Below are 17,365 nucleotides of genomic sequence, written 5' to 3' on the forward strand. Positions count from 1 at the left end.
ACCGAGAGATATGGAGTTTGGGCTAGTGTTTTCTATTCTCTTTTGAAAATGGGTAGGTTTAGAGTTTTGATTTTTGAGATAGGCCATACAGAACTTGGATGCAATGTGATAGTCTGGGTTAAGGTTTTGGTTTCTTAGTATGTATGTGGCTATGTACATGTGGTTGTTGCTCCCTGAGGTTGTTTGGTAGTGATCCTGAAAAATATTAGAAGATGGTAGAGTCTCACTTCCTCATGTTCAACATGTGTTTTGTGTAGGCTATTAGCAGTATCAAAGAGAATTTGGGAGGGTTTTTTTGGTGTGTGATGTGAGTTATGAGTGAGAGCAAACTCGAAACACAAGCTGAAACATATAAGCAGTGTGGTTTATTAAGTTTGTCTTGAGAAGTTAATCCCATTATTTTTCAGTTTTCCTTTCGAAAAATTACTCTAAAATCCAAATATGGTTAGAAGTTTTTCTCTCCTTTAATGGTCAATATAGGATGTAATATTATTTTATTAATATAGAAAAAACTTGCATCAGATTTTCAGATTTGAGAATGGAACAAGCAACATGGTGATATGGCAATTAGATTTATAGCTAAAGAGGCATCTAAAGTAATTGAAAGGACCCAATCACACTGTTAATTGTAGAGAAATGGAACTCTACATAATTATAAAACATAATAACTAAGATCAATCTCACATTTGGCTAGAAAAAATGGAGGGCTGTCAAGGAAAAAAACAAGAAATAAAGCAAAATAAAGGGAACCTTACAAGACTCTTCTAAATATGCAGGGTACTATGTATTCCACTCCCATTAATAGATCAAGCCAAAGCCTAATGGCATTGCTCGAGTTATGGAACTTATAAGGATAAAGGTGGGATATATGAGTGGAGGGGGACTGGATTCATATTGGACCTTATTGTATTACATATTGGCTTTATCCTTGGCCATTACAACCCATCCATCTATAGATGAGTCACTTCAAGCAGAATTTGGAAAATTCCTGTGAATTGGTTAACCTTTTTGGTGAACGGAATGTTTTGGTACTCTGCAAATGGTTGAGTTCCATATGCTAATTTCTAAACATGCATCTCTAGGTCTCATTTGGTTGATGGATGCAAAATATCAACTTTGAAGTTCTATATAATTTTGATCTTATGTTACATATTTTTATTACGCAACATGGGGATGGATTTTGTTCTAGGATGTAAAGGAAAAGTAAATTCATTGTGCAGGTTGAGGGAGAAGTTTCTTGGTTGGAATAGTTGAAAACAAGGAAAATGAAAGGGCTTGTTCTGAAGAAGAGTTCACAACTAGAAGAGATTTGTAGGAAGGCAAATGTGGTCCTAGAAGCAGATAGAGCAATGGAATATGTAATTGATGCTATGGAGTCTGCCATTAGACTTTTATAATATAGAAGTTTAATATTGCTGATATGTTTATGATTTATTGATTGCTTTTGTAACATCCCTTTTGTTGCAGGAGTTGTCCATGGTTTTTTGTCCTTGAATAAATTGAGCATCAACTTGCCTAGGTTAAAGAGGAAGGTTTTATCTGGAAAGAAATACTTGAAACAATTGAGAAACGGTTAGCAACATGTGAGAAGTAGAGCAGCATGTGAGAAAGAGAGTTGGTTGGAGAAACAATGTTGGGTGTTTTCTCATATTTGTATTGATTCTTTGTTCTATTCTATCCCTCATTTTTTTATGGTTGTTCAGGATGATAATTGATGCATTGGTGGAAGCATTACTCATCTTACTCCCAGTCATGCTGAGAAAGCTTGTTCTTCGGTTAATAAACTTTCAGGTACTATGGTATCATACTTTATACCGAGTACTATTTTAGTAATATTGGCAAACTTGGAATCATACAGGTGGTTTCTATGTTTGTTGAATTTCAATTACATTGAAATAGTATCTATTCTGCTAACCGATTTACCAGATCAATTGCAACTGTTCTCATTGATTAATGTTTCTATACCCTATTTTTTTTGCCTTAAGCCCAATTGCTTCGAGCCTAACCAACTATAAGCAATAATAAATCCATAAATAGAGATTTATACTATGATTCAAGTGGAGATTCATTATGCAACTCAAATAGTGACCATCCATAATTATGAAGAAATTTCAATAATTATGAACAATGTGGAAATCATCATACAATCCAACAAATCTATATAAACCTAAAATATAACCAAATAGATTGAGATAGAGTGATACATATTGCATTAACATGGAATCAATCCAGCCAAAGAGTAACATTCCCAAGAACAAAACATGATGTAATCATAATGCTGAACCAGCTCCCAATTCCACAATCTCAGCCTCAACATTGCCTGAAAAACATAAATAAATCATTATGAGCATTTAATAAGGTTAAATAAAGATATTACAATTACTAGTGATTGCAAATGGTATATATATTTGTTTATACCATTTTCAGTTGCAGAATAGAGGTTTTCGGATCTACTTTATTTATTTTCAAAATACAGAAACAGAACATTCTGCTATATCATTTCCTCTTATGATAGGATAGATATTTCAGAAAATAGTTCAAAACATTTCATTTTAATGGTTGCTAATTGGTATAATGATAAATGTCTAAGTATGAATTGTGCTTGATAAATCTAAAAAAGTCTCACATCAGTACATACCATGTGCATTTATAAACGAATTATGGATGGTGGTATTCAGATCATCCTGCCGAGGCCACTTATCATCTCCCACTTTTATTCTTTCTAGCCTTGGAGAGAACATTTTCATCTTGGGGCATTCTTTCACCAGCATCTGCTCCAAGGATGGGAATGAGAATATATAACCACCTGAACTGAAGCTTGTGAGGTTTGGCAAATACAGAAGCTCCATGTGTTGTAATTTGTAGAAAGTAATCTCATCTGTTGCTTCCCCTCCTTCGTTGGCAACTACTTCTTCCATCATATCTGATCCACATATTTTGAGTGTTTTGAGTTTTACCAGACTTTTAGCTACCGAGGGTGATATCAAACTTCTCAGACTACCACAAGACTGCACATCTAGAGTAGCTAGATTTTGGAAAGATACTGAGGATGGTACCAAATTGATCAATTTTTTACAATCCAACACTTCAAGACTCTCTAGACTCTGCAAGTCAAGGCCTGGTTTGGAGTTTTCCTTCCACAAATGTGTCAGCCCAGGAAGATCATCCAACTTTATTTCTCTTAACTGTCCAAGCCTCTTGGCTTGATTTTCCTCGTCAAGTCCTTCAAGTTGGAATACCTCTTCGACTGAACTACATCTTCCTACCTTAAGTACTTCCAGATTATGTAATCTTTGAAGCATAAAGGAAGGAATCACAACCAAAATATCTCTATAGTCATATACATCCAGAACTCTTAGTCTGGGAAAGGAATCCATTGGAAATTGCTCTGGCCATATTTCTGTATCTCTGTTGAGACCCAATTCTAATTCCTCCAAATTTGGGAATGCAACCTGGGAAATGGTTGGAATAAAACAAATTTGTTCAGTCAATTATAACTAATACATAAATAAGATACGCACATCTACAAAGAAGTGTTGTTTTATTTCTCAATTCCAAGTAAAGTACATGGCAAAATTAATATAATTTTTTATGCTGTTTACAGAAGATGCACTGGACATCCACCTCCAGATTTCTAATTTTATGCTGTCATTTAACATCTGAGAAATATGATGATGGCAGGTGTAAGTCACTTGAATAAAAATGGATTGGAAAGGTGGTTCACAATTGTTTACTATAAGTTGGCTGGTTATAGATTAAATAATTTTTGGAAACCAATAAAATTTACAATAAATTGCAATATTGGTTTGAACCATATACAGGGAGGAAAAATGGAAATCAAGGATGCTCTCTAAAGGAAGTTGTGGATGAAGTAAGGGCCAATAATCAGTTTTGGGTTTTGCATCCACCTTTTCATGGGTCAAGTTATTTAATGTAAAATTTAAGGAAACGTGATAACGTAAAATTAGGAAACTTACATCAAGATTTCCCTCATAATGTCTTTGTTGGAATGCAAGTACATCGAGTTTAGGACACATCTCCACTGTCAGATATTTCAACAATGGCCATTGTGAAGTATGTGCCCCCGGGTAGAAACTCCTGAGTTGAGGTAGATTGCGGAGAGCGAGCAAAGTTATTTTAGGGACTACGTTTGTATTCCCTAATGAACTACAATCCACATTCACATTTGTCCCTTCCACATCAAAAACCGCTTCTAATGAACTACAAACATGTACGGACAGTCTCTCTAGACTTTGTAACCTTTTCAGCATACAAGATGGAAAAATATTCAACAATTCTCCACATGATGCTACCTTCACCACTTCTAGTTTGGAGAAGGAATCTTGAGGAATTTGGTTGGGCCATATTTTTTTCACATTATCCAGTCCCTCGATATATAAGCAATCCAAGCTAGGAAATGCAACCTGCAGAGTTCATCCCACCATTTTGTTATTTATATATTTTGACTAACTGAAAAAAGAAAATAATCCATGTGTAGGAAAACACAATAAACTACATCTTAAAGAAGGGTGGAGGAAAATGTACATGCTTAAACAAGTTGAATTTCATTGTCTAAAACTATAAGAATTTGTAAGGAAAAAATCAGTCAAGAAATAGCACAGTTTCCATGGAATTCATTTTAACACAACTCTCATACATTTGAAATGTTCCAAAAGAGTCGTCTGTTTGGTTTTTTTTTTCCCATTTTTTTATTTAATTGTTAAAGCAAATTACTTTAAGCCTTAAATATTTTGATTGATTCTTATCTAATTGTCTTAAAAAAAAATTAAACCACCACAATCTCGTGTAATTTGGATGAGAATGAATTCATTATAAATTACAAAAACTTATCATAAAAAAATACTACTTAAATACTTTTTATTTGTCTATAAAAAATTCCTTTATCTAGATAATAAATTAATAAAAAATAAATCCATAAAATTCTATACATTTATCACACAACAAAATAAAAATAAACTACCACTAATTCTAATATATATTTCTTAATTAAAAAAGAACCCAAAACATAATTTACATTCATCTAAATATTCATTAGAGTAAATAATTCAATAAATTTTGTAAATCAAAAAATAGAATTTGATATTCTTTCCCAAATTAAAAATATAAAAGTTAGTGAATTAATTTCAATAATCAAACATATACTTCAATTATAAAACTATTATGCAAAGATATGTACACTGTATAGAAGTGCTAACTTAGAAAATTTTCTAGCAATTTTTTACTAATAAAGTATAATTAGAAATTATTTTTATTATTCCAATACAAATTTTCATAATAATTATATAATTAATTATTATAAAACTTTTATAATATTAATAATTCAAATATTTTAGGATATTTGAATATTATTTTTTCAAATTAGAGTAAGAAGAAATATCATAATTAATTTTACAAATATTTTAATATATACAAACTACATTCAACGTCCACCGTTCAAACCTGAATAAAAACAAATAAATTAAATATTTAATTATATTAAACTCTATTATTAACCGTTAGGTTAAATTTAGGTGAAAAATGAAAATTAAAAAAGAGAAACAAGAACCAGCTCAATCTAAATTTTTTTTATTTTCCTCCAATAATTTGATTGATAACAATGTTAAAAGGAAAATTAAAATCATAAGAATTAAAAAGAGAAGGATTCTGAGAGATAAACTGACCCTTTCATCAAAGACCACCGGGAAGGGGGTATCAAGGTCTGCATGGTGAAGCCTTTGGAGGGAATGATATCCAGGGGAGACGAAGCTTGTGAGGTTGGGCAAAGAATTCAGAAAAATATCGCTTAATTTAGGGAATATGATATTGCCTACAGGAGCAGAAGCCATGGAAGAAGGGAAATGATTTCTGGAGCTGCCACAGTTGCATATATGCCTCAACTTTGGTAGATCAATCAACATCAGTTCTTTTAATTTAGGGAGGAGCTCAACATGCCCATCATCAACATTTAGCTCTTCAAGATCCACATTCACATTTGTCCCTTCCACATCAAAAACCGCTTCTAATGAACTACAATCATCTACGAACAGTCTCTCTAGACTCTGTAACCTTTTCAGCAAAGAAGATGGAAAAATATTCAACAATTGTCCACATGATGATATGGTCACCTTTTCTAGTTTGGAGAAGGAATCTTGAGGAATTTGGTTGGGCCATATTTTTTTCACATTATCCAGTCCCGAGATTGTTAAGAAATTCAAGCTAGGAAATGCAACCTGTAGAGTTCATCCCACCTTTTTGTTATTTATATATTTTGACTAACTGAAAAAAGTAAATAATCCATGTGTAGGAAAACACAATAAACTACATCTTAAAGAAGGGTGGAGGAAAATGTACATGCTTAAACAAGTTGAATTTCATTGTCTAAAACTATAAGAATTTGTAAGGAAAAAATCAGTCAAGAAATAGCACAATTTCCATGGAATTCATTTTAACACAACTCTCATACATTTGAAATGTTCCAAAAGAGTCGTCTGTTTGGTTTTTTTTTTTCCCATTTTTTTATTTAATTGTTAAAGCAAATTACTTTAAGCCTTAAATATTTTGATTGATTCTTATCTAATTGTCTTAAAAAAAAATTAAACCACCACAATCTCGTGTAATTTGGATGAGAATGAATTCATTATAAATTACAAAAACTTATCATAAAAAAAATACTACTTAAATACTTTTTATTTGTCTATAAAAAATTCCTTTATCTAGATAATAAATTAATAAAAAATAAACCATAAAATTCTATACATTTATCACACAACAAAATAAAAATAAACTACCACTAATTCTAATATATATTTCTTAATTAAAAAAAAAAGCCCAAAACATAATTTACATTCATCTAAATATTCATTAGAGTAAATAATTCAATAAATTTTGTAAATAAAAAAATAGAATTTGATATTCTTTCCCAAATTAAAAATATAAAAGTTAGTGAATTAATTTCAATAATCAAACATATACTTCAATTATAAAACCATTATGCAAAGATATGTACACTGTATAGAAGTGTTAACTTAGAAAATTTTCTAGCATTTTTTTACTAATAAAGTATAATTAGAAATCATTTTTATTATTCCAATACAAATTTTCATAATGATTATATAATTAATTATTATAAAACTTTTATAATATTAATAATTCAAATATTTTAGGATATTTGAATATTATTTTTTCAAATTAGAGTAAGAAGAAATATCATAATTAATTTTATAAATATTTTAATATATACAAACTACATTCAGCGTCCACCATTCAAACATGAATAAAAACAAATAAATCAAACATTTAATTATATTAAACTCTATTATTAACCGTTAAGTTAAATTTAGGTGAAAAATGAAAATAAAAAAAGAGAAACAAGAACCAGCTCAATCTAAATTTTCTTTATTTTCCTCCAATAATTTGATTGATAACAATGTTAAAAGGAAAATTAAAATCATAAGAATTAAAAAGAGAAGGATTCTGAGAGATAAACTGACCCTTTCATCAAAGAGCACCGGGAAGGGGGTATCAAGGTCTGCATGGTGAAGCCTTTGGAGGGAATGATATCCAGGGGAGACGAAGCTTGTGAGGTTGGGCAAAGATTCCAGTGAAATATGGAATAATTTAGGGAGCTCAACATGCCCATCATCAACATTTAGCTCTTCAAGATCCACATTCACATTTGTCCCTTCCACATCAAAAACCGCTTCTAATGAACTACAATTCTCTACCACCAGACTCTGTAACCTTTTCAGCATACAAGATGGAAAAATATTCAACAATTCTCCACATAAGAATACTCTCACAACTTCTAGTTTGGAGAAGGAATCTTGAGGAATTTGGTTGGGCCATATTTTTTTCACATTATCCAGTCCCTCGATATATAAGAAATCCAAGCTAGGAAATGCAACCTGCAGAGTTCATCCCACCATTTTGTTATTTATATATTTTGACTAACTGAAAAAAGAAAATAATCCATGTGTAGGAAAACACAATAAACTACATCTTAAAGAAGGGTGGAGGAAAATGTACATGCTTAAACAAGTTGAATTTCATTGTCTAAAACTATAAGAATTTGTAAGGAAAAAATCAGTCAAGAAATAGCACAGTTTCCATGGAATTCATTTTAACACAACTCTCATACATTTGAAATGTTCCAAAAGAGTCGTCTGTTTGGTTTTTTTTTTTTTTCCATTTTTTATTTAATTGTTAAAGCAAATTACTTTAAACCTTAAATGTTTTGATTGATTTTTATCTAATCGTCTTAAAAAAAATTAAACCACCACAATCTCGTGTAATTTGGATGAGAGTGAATTCATTATAAATTACAAAAACTTATTATAAAAAAATACTACTTAAATACTTTTTATTTGTCTATAAAAAATTCCTTTATCTAGATAATAAATTAATAAAAAATAAATCCATAAAATTCTATACATTTATCACACAACAAAATAAAAATAAACTACCACTAATTCTTATATATATTTCTTAATTAAAAAAGAACCCAAAACATAATTTACATTCATCTAAATATTCATTAGAGTAAATAATTCCATAAATTTTGTAAATCAAAAAATAGAATTTGATATTCTTTCCCAAATTAAAAATATAAAAGTTAGTGAATTAATTTCAATAATCAAACATATACTTCAATTATAAAACCATTATGCAAAGATATGTACACTGTATAGAATTGTTAACTTAGAAAATTTTCTAGCATTTTTTTACTAATGAAGTATAATTAGAAATTATTTTATTATTCCAATACAAATTTTCATAATAATTATATAATTAATTATTATAAAACTTTTATAATATTAATAATTCAAATATTTTAGGATATTTGAATATTATTTTTTCAAATTAGAGTAAGAAGAAATATCATAATTAATTTTACAAATATTTTAATATATACAAACTACATTCAACGTCCACCATTCAAACCTGAATAAAAACAAATAAATCAAACATTTAATTATATTAAACTCTATTATTAACCGTTAAGTTAAATTTAGGCGAAAAATGAAAATAAAAAAAGAGAAACAAGAACCAGCTCAATCTAAATTTTCTTTATTTTCCTCCAATAATTTGATTGATAACAATGTTAAAAGGAAAATTAAAATCATAAGAATTAAAAAGAGAAGGATTCTGAGAGATAAACTGACCTTTTCATCAAAGAGCACCGGGAAGGGGGTATCAAGGTCTGCATGGTGAAGCCTTTGGAGGGAATGATATCCAGGGGAGACGAAGCTTGTGAGGTTGGGCAAAGATTCCAGTGTAATATCGCTTAATTTAGGGAATATGATATTGCCTACAGGAGCAGAAGCCATGGAAGAAGGGAAATGATTTCTGGAGCTGTCACAGTTGCATATATGCCTCAACTTTGGTAGACCAGACAACATCAGTTCTTTTAATTTAGGGAGGAGCTCAACATGCCCATCATCAACATTTAGCTCTTCAAGATCAAATACGTGTTCCAGCTGACCACAGTTTTCCACTCTTAGTTCTTCCAAATTCTGTAACAAACTGGGTGGGAATAGCTTCAATAGTGACATGCAATTCTTCAACTCGAGAGACCGGAGGTTGCCGCCCAAGGAAAGCAGAAGTTGGCCATCCCTTATCTCCTGTAACATGAGAACCTCTGAGAGCGTTGAATACAACATAGATGTATTACATATATTAACATAGAGTGAAAATAAAAGCATGATGATAATATGTTTGTCAAATTAAAAAACCAGTCTATTAATTGTATTCAGTCAATGCTCTGTTTTGATTGGTGACGTTTTATCTTTGCGGGTGAAGTCTCATCAGATGGGTTTTGGGATCGATTTAAATGAGGGGATTCTTGCTGACTCAAATAAAATTAATGAGGGGCTAGTCTCCAAGTATTTGAATTGAAGTGATTAAAAAAGCATTGACTAGATAGAAAGGATTATCAAGGTTTGACATACCGGTTGGTTGAGAGGTGGTGTACTAGGACCAACAATTGTGCTTGGAGGCTTCGAAAGCACCGGGTTCTCCTCAAAGCAGAAATTACTGAGCTTGGGTAAGTCCTCTAATGTCAAGGATCTCAATTCAGGGAACAGAGGCACATTAACAGCAGCTTCTTTTATTTCTTTCCTTCCTTGGGAAACCATCTCAACCATACTTTCGCATCTAGTTACTTTAATTTCTTCAAGTCGGGACAGGCCTCTAGCCACAGACAACGAGAAGAGACATTTCAAGCCGTTGCAATCTTTTACTTCCACTTTTCTCAAGTAACCAAAGGACCCTGCTGGAAATTGGCCACGGCATACTTCTTGCAAGTTAATCAGCTGATTGAGAGACAAGGTCTCCATAACAGGAAAGGCACCATGTGATGGAGTCAGATCCATCGAGTTCACAATATATTGAATCTCTGGACTGCTTTCGACATTGAGATGCTTTAATTTTAAAAAACCCTCCCCATCTAATTTGGAAAGAACATTAGTGCCACCACACAATTCACGCAAGTGTAGATCTTCGGTTCTCTTCAACAACTTGATGATACCATGCACCAGATGGAGGCTTGTATCGAACTTGTTGAGCTTCAATGTTTTATTAGTTTCAAAATTTTCTCTCCAGCGCCAGACATCACCTACAAATATTCTATATCTCACCAAGTTATCAAAGACTATGTCTTTTGGCAGCAACTTGGCATCTCGTATTTGTATGTCCAAAGAGGTTAAATGAGACAAATGCTTCAACTCAGCGAGGCAAGCATTACTCTTTGCTTCCCCCTCCCATTGAGTAAAGCTATTTGCCATACACAAATTCTCTAATTGGGACAAGCTTGATATGACATCTGATGGAATTACTTTCAGTTTCGAAGAACCGCTCAAATCTAACAGCCTTAGATGAGTCAACTGTGCTATTTCTCTGGGCAACTGTTCCATATCAGAATCCTTAAGGCTAAGAATTTCTAATTTCTTTAGCTTTGCAATTATAACAATGTCTCCCACCTTGCATCCATCCAAACACAATGTTCGAAGATTTGTAAGGCAGTGAAGTGATAAGGGCAGAGATGGAAGTTGCATTCGAGATAAATCTAATACTTTGAGTTGCTTCATCTCTTCAAAAAATTTGTTTGGGATTTGCACTGCCGAATTGGTGTTTACATCATAACATCCAAAAAGTTCAAGTTTTGGACATACCAGCCCTTCTGGAAGTTCATGAATATCACAGTCATGCAGACTTACCCAGGTGACCTTCTGGAGTTCATCTATCCTTGGCCATCCTTCCACTCTTACAGTAGTATTCTGGAGTGTAAACACATGATGTTGATCGGATGCAATTTTTCTGGCAGTACTCCGAACAAGATCATGCATTCTAACAACTGCATTATGGCCAGTTTCTAGTAACAAATTTGAGGATTTGAGGTTGCCAACCAATGTATCTATTCTATTTTTCGCCTCTTCCAATGTATTAGTTCCTTGAAATAATCGCAGACCCACACCATATTTCAACAAGTCCCATATATGAATATCGTTTTGAGAAATTAAACCACAAAGCAAGAAAAATGACTTCACTTCAACTCCCTTCAAGTGTTCGTAGCTCAACTTCAGACTTGAGTATACATTTGTTGTCAGTCCTGTTACGTTAGTCGAGGTTTGCGATTTCAGTTGTAGCCGGGCATCCTCCCAAATGGACACACTCTTCTCGCCTTTCAGTGCCGTTGCCACAGTTACTACTGCAAGTGGCAAACCCGCGCATTCTTTTGCTACATCAACAGCTATAGGTTGCAACTCTGGATTTTCAATGGAACCAGCTGTGTTCTTAAATAAAATCCATGTTTCATCTTCTTGCAAAGGTTGAACTCGAAAATCCTTTTGAGTATCCATCTCATTGGACAAGATGTGTTCATTTCTAGAAGTTAGCACTAATTTGCATCCTTTGTGGTGATCTGGAGAAGGAATTCCTATTTTCTCCAAGTCAAGTTTCGCCCAAATATCATCCAAGATGATGAGGATGGTCTTCTCCTCGTTCATCCTCTGATATAGTCGAGCTGCTCTTCCCTGTTCACTCTCCTCCTCAAATTTCATACCTAGAAGGTCTGCAAGTTCCCCTTGAATTTTTTTTAAGTCTGGAGTCTCTAACACAGCTGCCGTGACCACCTTGTCGAATAACTTCTCTTGAGCAGCTTGTTCAGCCACTTGTTTCACCAGCGTGGTCTTCCCGACACCGCCCAACCCCCATACCCCGATCTTGTTGATCTTGGCATCCCTTAAGGCCTTCATGACTTCATTCAAAGTCAACATTCTTGATTCTAAAGCTTCGGAAGGTGCAGATCTTATCTCTTGCAGAGGGGCACGATATGATGCCCTCTCAAATTGGCCAGCTTCATGGATTTCAACAGCAACCCCTGCCTTCTTCCTTGCTTCCCTGCTTAGCTGGTACCGGGACTTCAAATTAGGACACAACCCATTGAAACAACTCTTCCGCGCCTCCTCATCTTCAAGGAATTTGCAATCCTTTTGTATGAACCCATCAGCACGTGTCATCCACTTGCAAACATCATCCTCGATTTTATGTCCATTCCTAATAGCTTCATCCACAGAGTGCTGCAGCCTAGCCCTGGCACCCCTCAGCTTCTCAACCTTTTGAGAGAGATCCTCAATGTTGGTACGGTAGTTAAACAGATAACCCAGCTGACGTACAACTGGACCAACCAGGTACTCTGAAACTTTTGCTGCAACCGAAACAACAATTTCTACCATTTTCTACTTGCTACTCCTTTCTTCTCTTTTGGAACACGATCAGATCGATGACAGAAAACCAAAAAAAACAGCAGCAGTAAACTAACAACAGGCTGCTAGCTACGGGAATCGGTGTCGCAAAAACAGAAATCAAGGAAATTGAAAGGTTTAGCAAGCAAAGGAGCAGAGCGACATAGACATATGGGCAAAATGAGTATGAGGGTGAAGAGAGTTGCACAAAGTTCTATGGAGGGGAATCGACAGAAAAAGCATATGGATGTTATTGGATTCAACTTGAAGAACAGAAGCAGAGCTGTTAAGGCTGATGATGTGAGAAAGGAAACAAGGAAATGAAAGATTTCAGCAATGAAATGTGAAGAAAGCTCTCACCAGCAAAATGAAAATGAAAATCCCTGGCGAGAATGAGGATGAAAATGTATAGTCAGGAGACAATGCTCAAACAAGGCCTCTCAATTATTCAAAATTGAAACTGAAACCCAAGCCAGGTTATCAATTGTGTCTTCAAACCTGCCTTTAATTACTGATTCGCATCCTTGTTAACTTATTCGTATTATTTTGATATACAATTGCAGTTTCTAATAATAAATTGGTATCTTTAACCAAAGTATCATTGGTTTAAGGGTTTATTGGCATCATGAAAAAGTTGAAAAATAATATAAAACCAAAAGGTAAAAATTATAAAATATATATAAAAAAAAAATGTTCTCATTACATGAAAAGTATAAAAGAAAATTATATAGAAGAAAGATTATATAAATATTTATACATTTTTAATCTTTTCATAGTTTGTCTAAAAAGAAGTAAGCAAAAACACAGTGAGATAAGGTCAAAATTGTTGTCTACCATTTTTCCTCTTCTACCATTTTTTTTTTTATATTGTTGTCTTTTTCTCATAATTTATTTTAATATTTCAAGATCCATAATTAGTCAAAATTGTATTATTTAGTCTATCATCTAAGTATGGGAAAAAAAATCAAATAAAATAAAAATTAATTAAAAATTAAACATTTTCAAATTTTTATTATTTATAAATTAAATAAGAAAGAAAAATAAATCTTCAAATAAATATAACAAAACCTTAATAGATAAATGCTCAATAAATTAATAATCTTATTTAAATAGGAAATTTTTTGATCCAATTGGATTAGTTTATTAAATAAATAAACTGTTAAATAGATAAGTTAATGAATTTTTTAAAAATTCTTAAGTGACAGTGTATAGGAAATCATGAAGACACCGTTTTATACTTGTCAAATTTTATTAAATTTTTTGAAGTTTATTAATTTTTAGGTTATTTTTTGTTGATGAAAAATTTAAAGGAAAAAATAAAGAGTAAAAGTAAAAAAAAATAAAAAATAAAAAATTATTAATAAATTATTTGTATATATTAATCCACATCTATCTAACTGAAATTTAATTTTTTATATAAAAATTAAATAATTTTAAAATATATGAGTTTTAAATAAATTTTAATTATATTTAATTTTATATTATATTTTTATAGTAAAATTAAATATGGAAATAGTTTTTTTTTTTATTAGTATTTTTAAAACCGTATTAGTTTATGAATATTGAGGGAGGGAGAGAGTCCTATCCGATAGGCATTGTTGGAGAGAAAATGACATCATCCTGACATCATATATTGTTGGAGAGAAAATGACATCATCCTGACATCACTAAATTTTGACTTTGACTTAGAAACCGGAGTTTTAGGGCTAAATAGCCCTTTTATGTAAAAAAAAATTAAGTTATAACCCCTTCATAAAACTTATGTTTAAACTAGCCCTTGCCATGTGGAAGTCATGTCATAATTTTTTTTTAAAAAATTAATTAAAAATATTAAATTGTACATTATTATTGAAATTAAAAATATATTTTTTAATAATAATAAATTATATATTTAAACTTAAATATCTAATATTACTTCAATAAAGATAAATTGATAAATATAATAATAAATAAATATTTTATTTATCAATAAATTAATAATATTAAAATAATAAAGTTATATGAAATCTAAATAAGATATGTCAATTGAGGCTTCAGTTATTTTATTTTTTACTTTAAAATTTAATTAAAAATATTAAATTTTAAATTATTATTGAAATTAAAAAAATATATACTTTAATAATAAAAATTTATATATTTAAACTTAAAGATCTAATATTACTTCTAATTTGATAAATATAATAAATAAACATTTTATTTATCAATTAATTAATAATCTTAAAATAAAATTACATGACATATAAATAAAATATAAAATTATATGATTTATTAATTTAAGTTATATTACATGTAATATTAGGAAGGGCCATTTTTTTTCTATTATATAAATGTTTAATGGGTATTTTTTGTGATTTTGATGAAACTACTAAAAATTATATTTTGTAGTAGATTTTTTCTAATTAATTTCATTAACTAATTTCAAAATGTATCTTCAAGTCATATATATTGTGTTTACAAAATAATAGTCTTTTCTTACGTTAAACTATAAATATATGCTTTAAAATAATTTAAAAAATCTATATATAGAAACTTAAGAATATACTATTATTTTAATAAAGATAAAATTGTCAAAATATAAATAAATTAATATCTTAAAAATACAATAAATTAAATATCTTAAATAATAAATTATATAATTTTATATTTTATTTAGATTTCATATAACTTTATTATTTTAAGATTATTAATTTATTGATAAATAAAATATTTATTTATTATTATATTTATCAATTTATTTTTATTGAAGTAATATTAAATATTTAAGTTTAAATATATAAATTATTATTATTAAAATATATATTTTAATTTTAATAATAATTTATAATTTAATATTTTTAATTAAATTTTAAAATAAAAAAAATAACTGAAACCTCAATTATCAATTAGGATTTTAATTAAAAAAAAAAAGTCTTAATTGATAATTAATATTTCAGTTAAAAAATAAAGTCTCAGTGGTCAACTCAGGCTTCAATTTAAATTTTGATAAAAAAAAAATTATAATATTGTTTATATGTGAAAGACTAATTTCAACACAAGTTTTATAAAAGGGGTAAAGGTTATATTTTTTTTTTACATAAAAGATAAAAGGCTATTTTGCCCCCAAAACTCTAGAAACTGGGATGAAAGAGGTAACTTTGAAGGAACTTTACAATCGCATATATGTATAAAAAAATTTCATGTCACTTTCAAACTATCATATAATATTGGTTTTCCAAAAGTGTATTAGAGTGTGTTTATAATATTTTAATTCGAAATGTTTTTATAGAAGTATTTTTACAATAATCACTTATTAAATATTTCTTTAAAAAAATATTATAAGTGATTTTTTTTAATATTATAAATGATTTTTTTAAATTTTTAAAAGTGTTTCCAAAATTTTGAAAAATATTTATTTATTTATTTATTTCAAAAACACTTTTTATGCTAAGAAACATTTTTATGCTAAAATATAAAATATAATTTTTATTCATTTAAATTAATATATTTTTTTCAAAAGTATTTTTTAAAATAGTTTTTAAATCACTAATATAATTTTTGTTTATTTACAATTTAAAAATAAAAAATAATTCCAAATTTTCAATTATTTTTCAAAGAGTTTTAAAAATAATAATAAATAATTAAATAAGGGAGAATTTTATAAAAGTGGCATACAAAAGAGGGGTATAAAAACAAAAATGATGGGTAGAAGTTAAAGGGGTGTTTTTGTCTATTCCAATCATACCCTATATCCTTGTAATCAATAATGGATATTTGAAGGACCTTTTGCCCAAGGTGTTGTAATGCAATATTCTCCCAAAAATCAGACCGATAAATTTTGAGTTGAAAACTGGGACGAAAGAGGTGAAACTTTACAATCACGTGTATGTACAAAAAGTTGTAATGTCATTTTCAAACTATCTTGATCCCACCCATTGACAGCCTGTCACTCGCCTACTTTCCTTTTTCTATTTTTTTATTTTGGCTTTGGTCAAGGACAAGGAATCTTTACTGTTTCTAGTCCGGTTGTATACTTGCTCACAGCTTTATGTTTGGCTCTGGAAGGACGATTCAGTAAAAGAAAAAAAAATTGTTTTCTTGTTTGCTTTTTGTAACTTGTAAATGAAGTTTCTTAGATAAATTAAGCTAAGACGTAATTATATACTTTATTTTGTTTTGAAAAATTATTATCATATGATAAATGTTTGTTGTACTTTTTGTAAGTCATTTTCAAAATTTTCTTATAGTAATCAAAATTATTATTTTTTATTTTTCTAATAATACAAATATTCATATATCATTTTACCATAAATGTCTATGTTTTTTTTTTCAAAAAAATATTGATTTATTATCATTTTTCCCTTTTATAATGAATTTTTATGTTTTTTTTTGTAATTTATTAAAATTAAAAGCATTTTTATGTTATGTGATTATACTATTGTAGACCCCCCCAGGCGTGGTTTTCTTTTTATTTATTTATTTATTTATGCTTACTTTTCTGACTACCCGGGTTTTCGGCTGAATGAGGCGGCGAGATTAGACGTGATGCAGAGAGTAGGTAAAGGGGGTGGCCTGCTCAAGAAAAAGGGGAGGGGGCATTCGCAGAAGGGGGTTTTTTTCGGAAAGGAGAAAGGGAGAAAAGGGGGGGC

The 17,365-nt window shown here is 30.2% G+C and overlaps 1 protein-coding gene across 1 annotated transcript; it reads right to left on the reverse strand.

Annotated features, from left to right (window-relative positions):
• Nucleotides 1–2,049: 2,049 nt before the first annotated feature.
• LOC100246093 (uncharacterized) lies at nt 2,050–13,274 on the reverse strand. Its single transcript, XM_059742575.1, has 7 exons — nt 9,948–13,274; nt 9,162–9,620; nt 7,491–7,904; nt 5,682–6,230; nt 3,978–4,424; nt 2,639–3,452; nt 2,050–2,320 (listed from the first exon to the last, which is right to left on the reverse strand). Exons 1-7 carry the CDS (start codon nt 12,729–12,731, stop codon nt 2,271–2,273), a joined length of 5,517 nt encoding a protein of 1,838 aa, XP_059598558.1. The 5' UTR covers nt 12,732–13,274; the 3' UTR covers nt 2,050–2,270.
• Between the last annotated feature and the right edge of the window lie 4,091 nt (nt 13,275–17,365).

The sequence above is a fragment of the Vitis vinifera genome, chromosome 14 (assembly GCF_030704535.1).
Source record: "Vitis vinifera cultivar Pinot Noir 40024 chromosome 14, ASM3070453v1".
Classification (NCBI taxonomy): Eukaryota; Viridiplantae; Streptophyta; class Magnoliopsida; order Vitales; family Vitaceae; genus Vitis; species Vitis vinifera.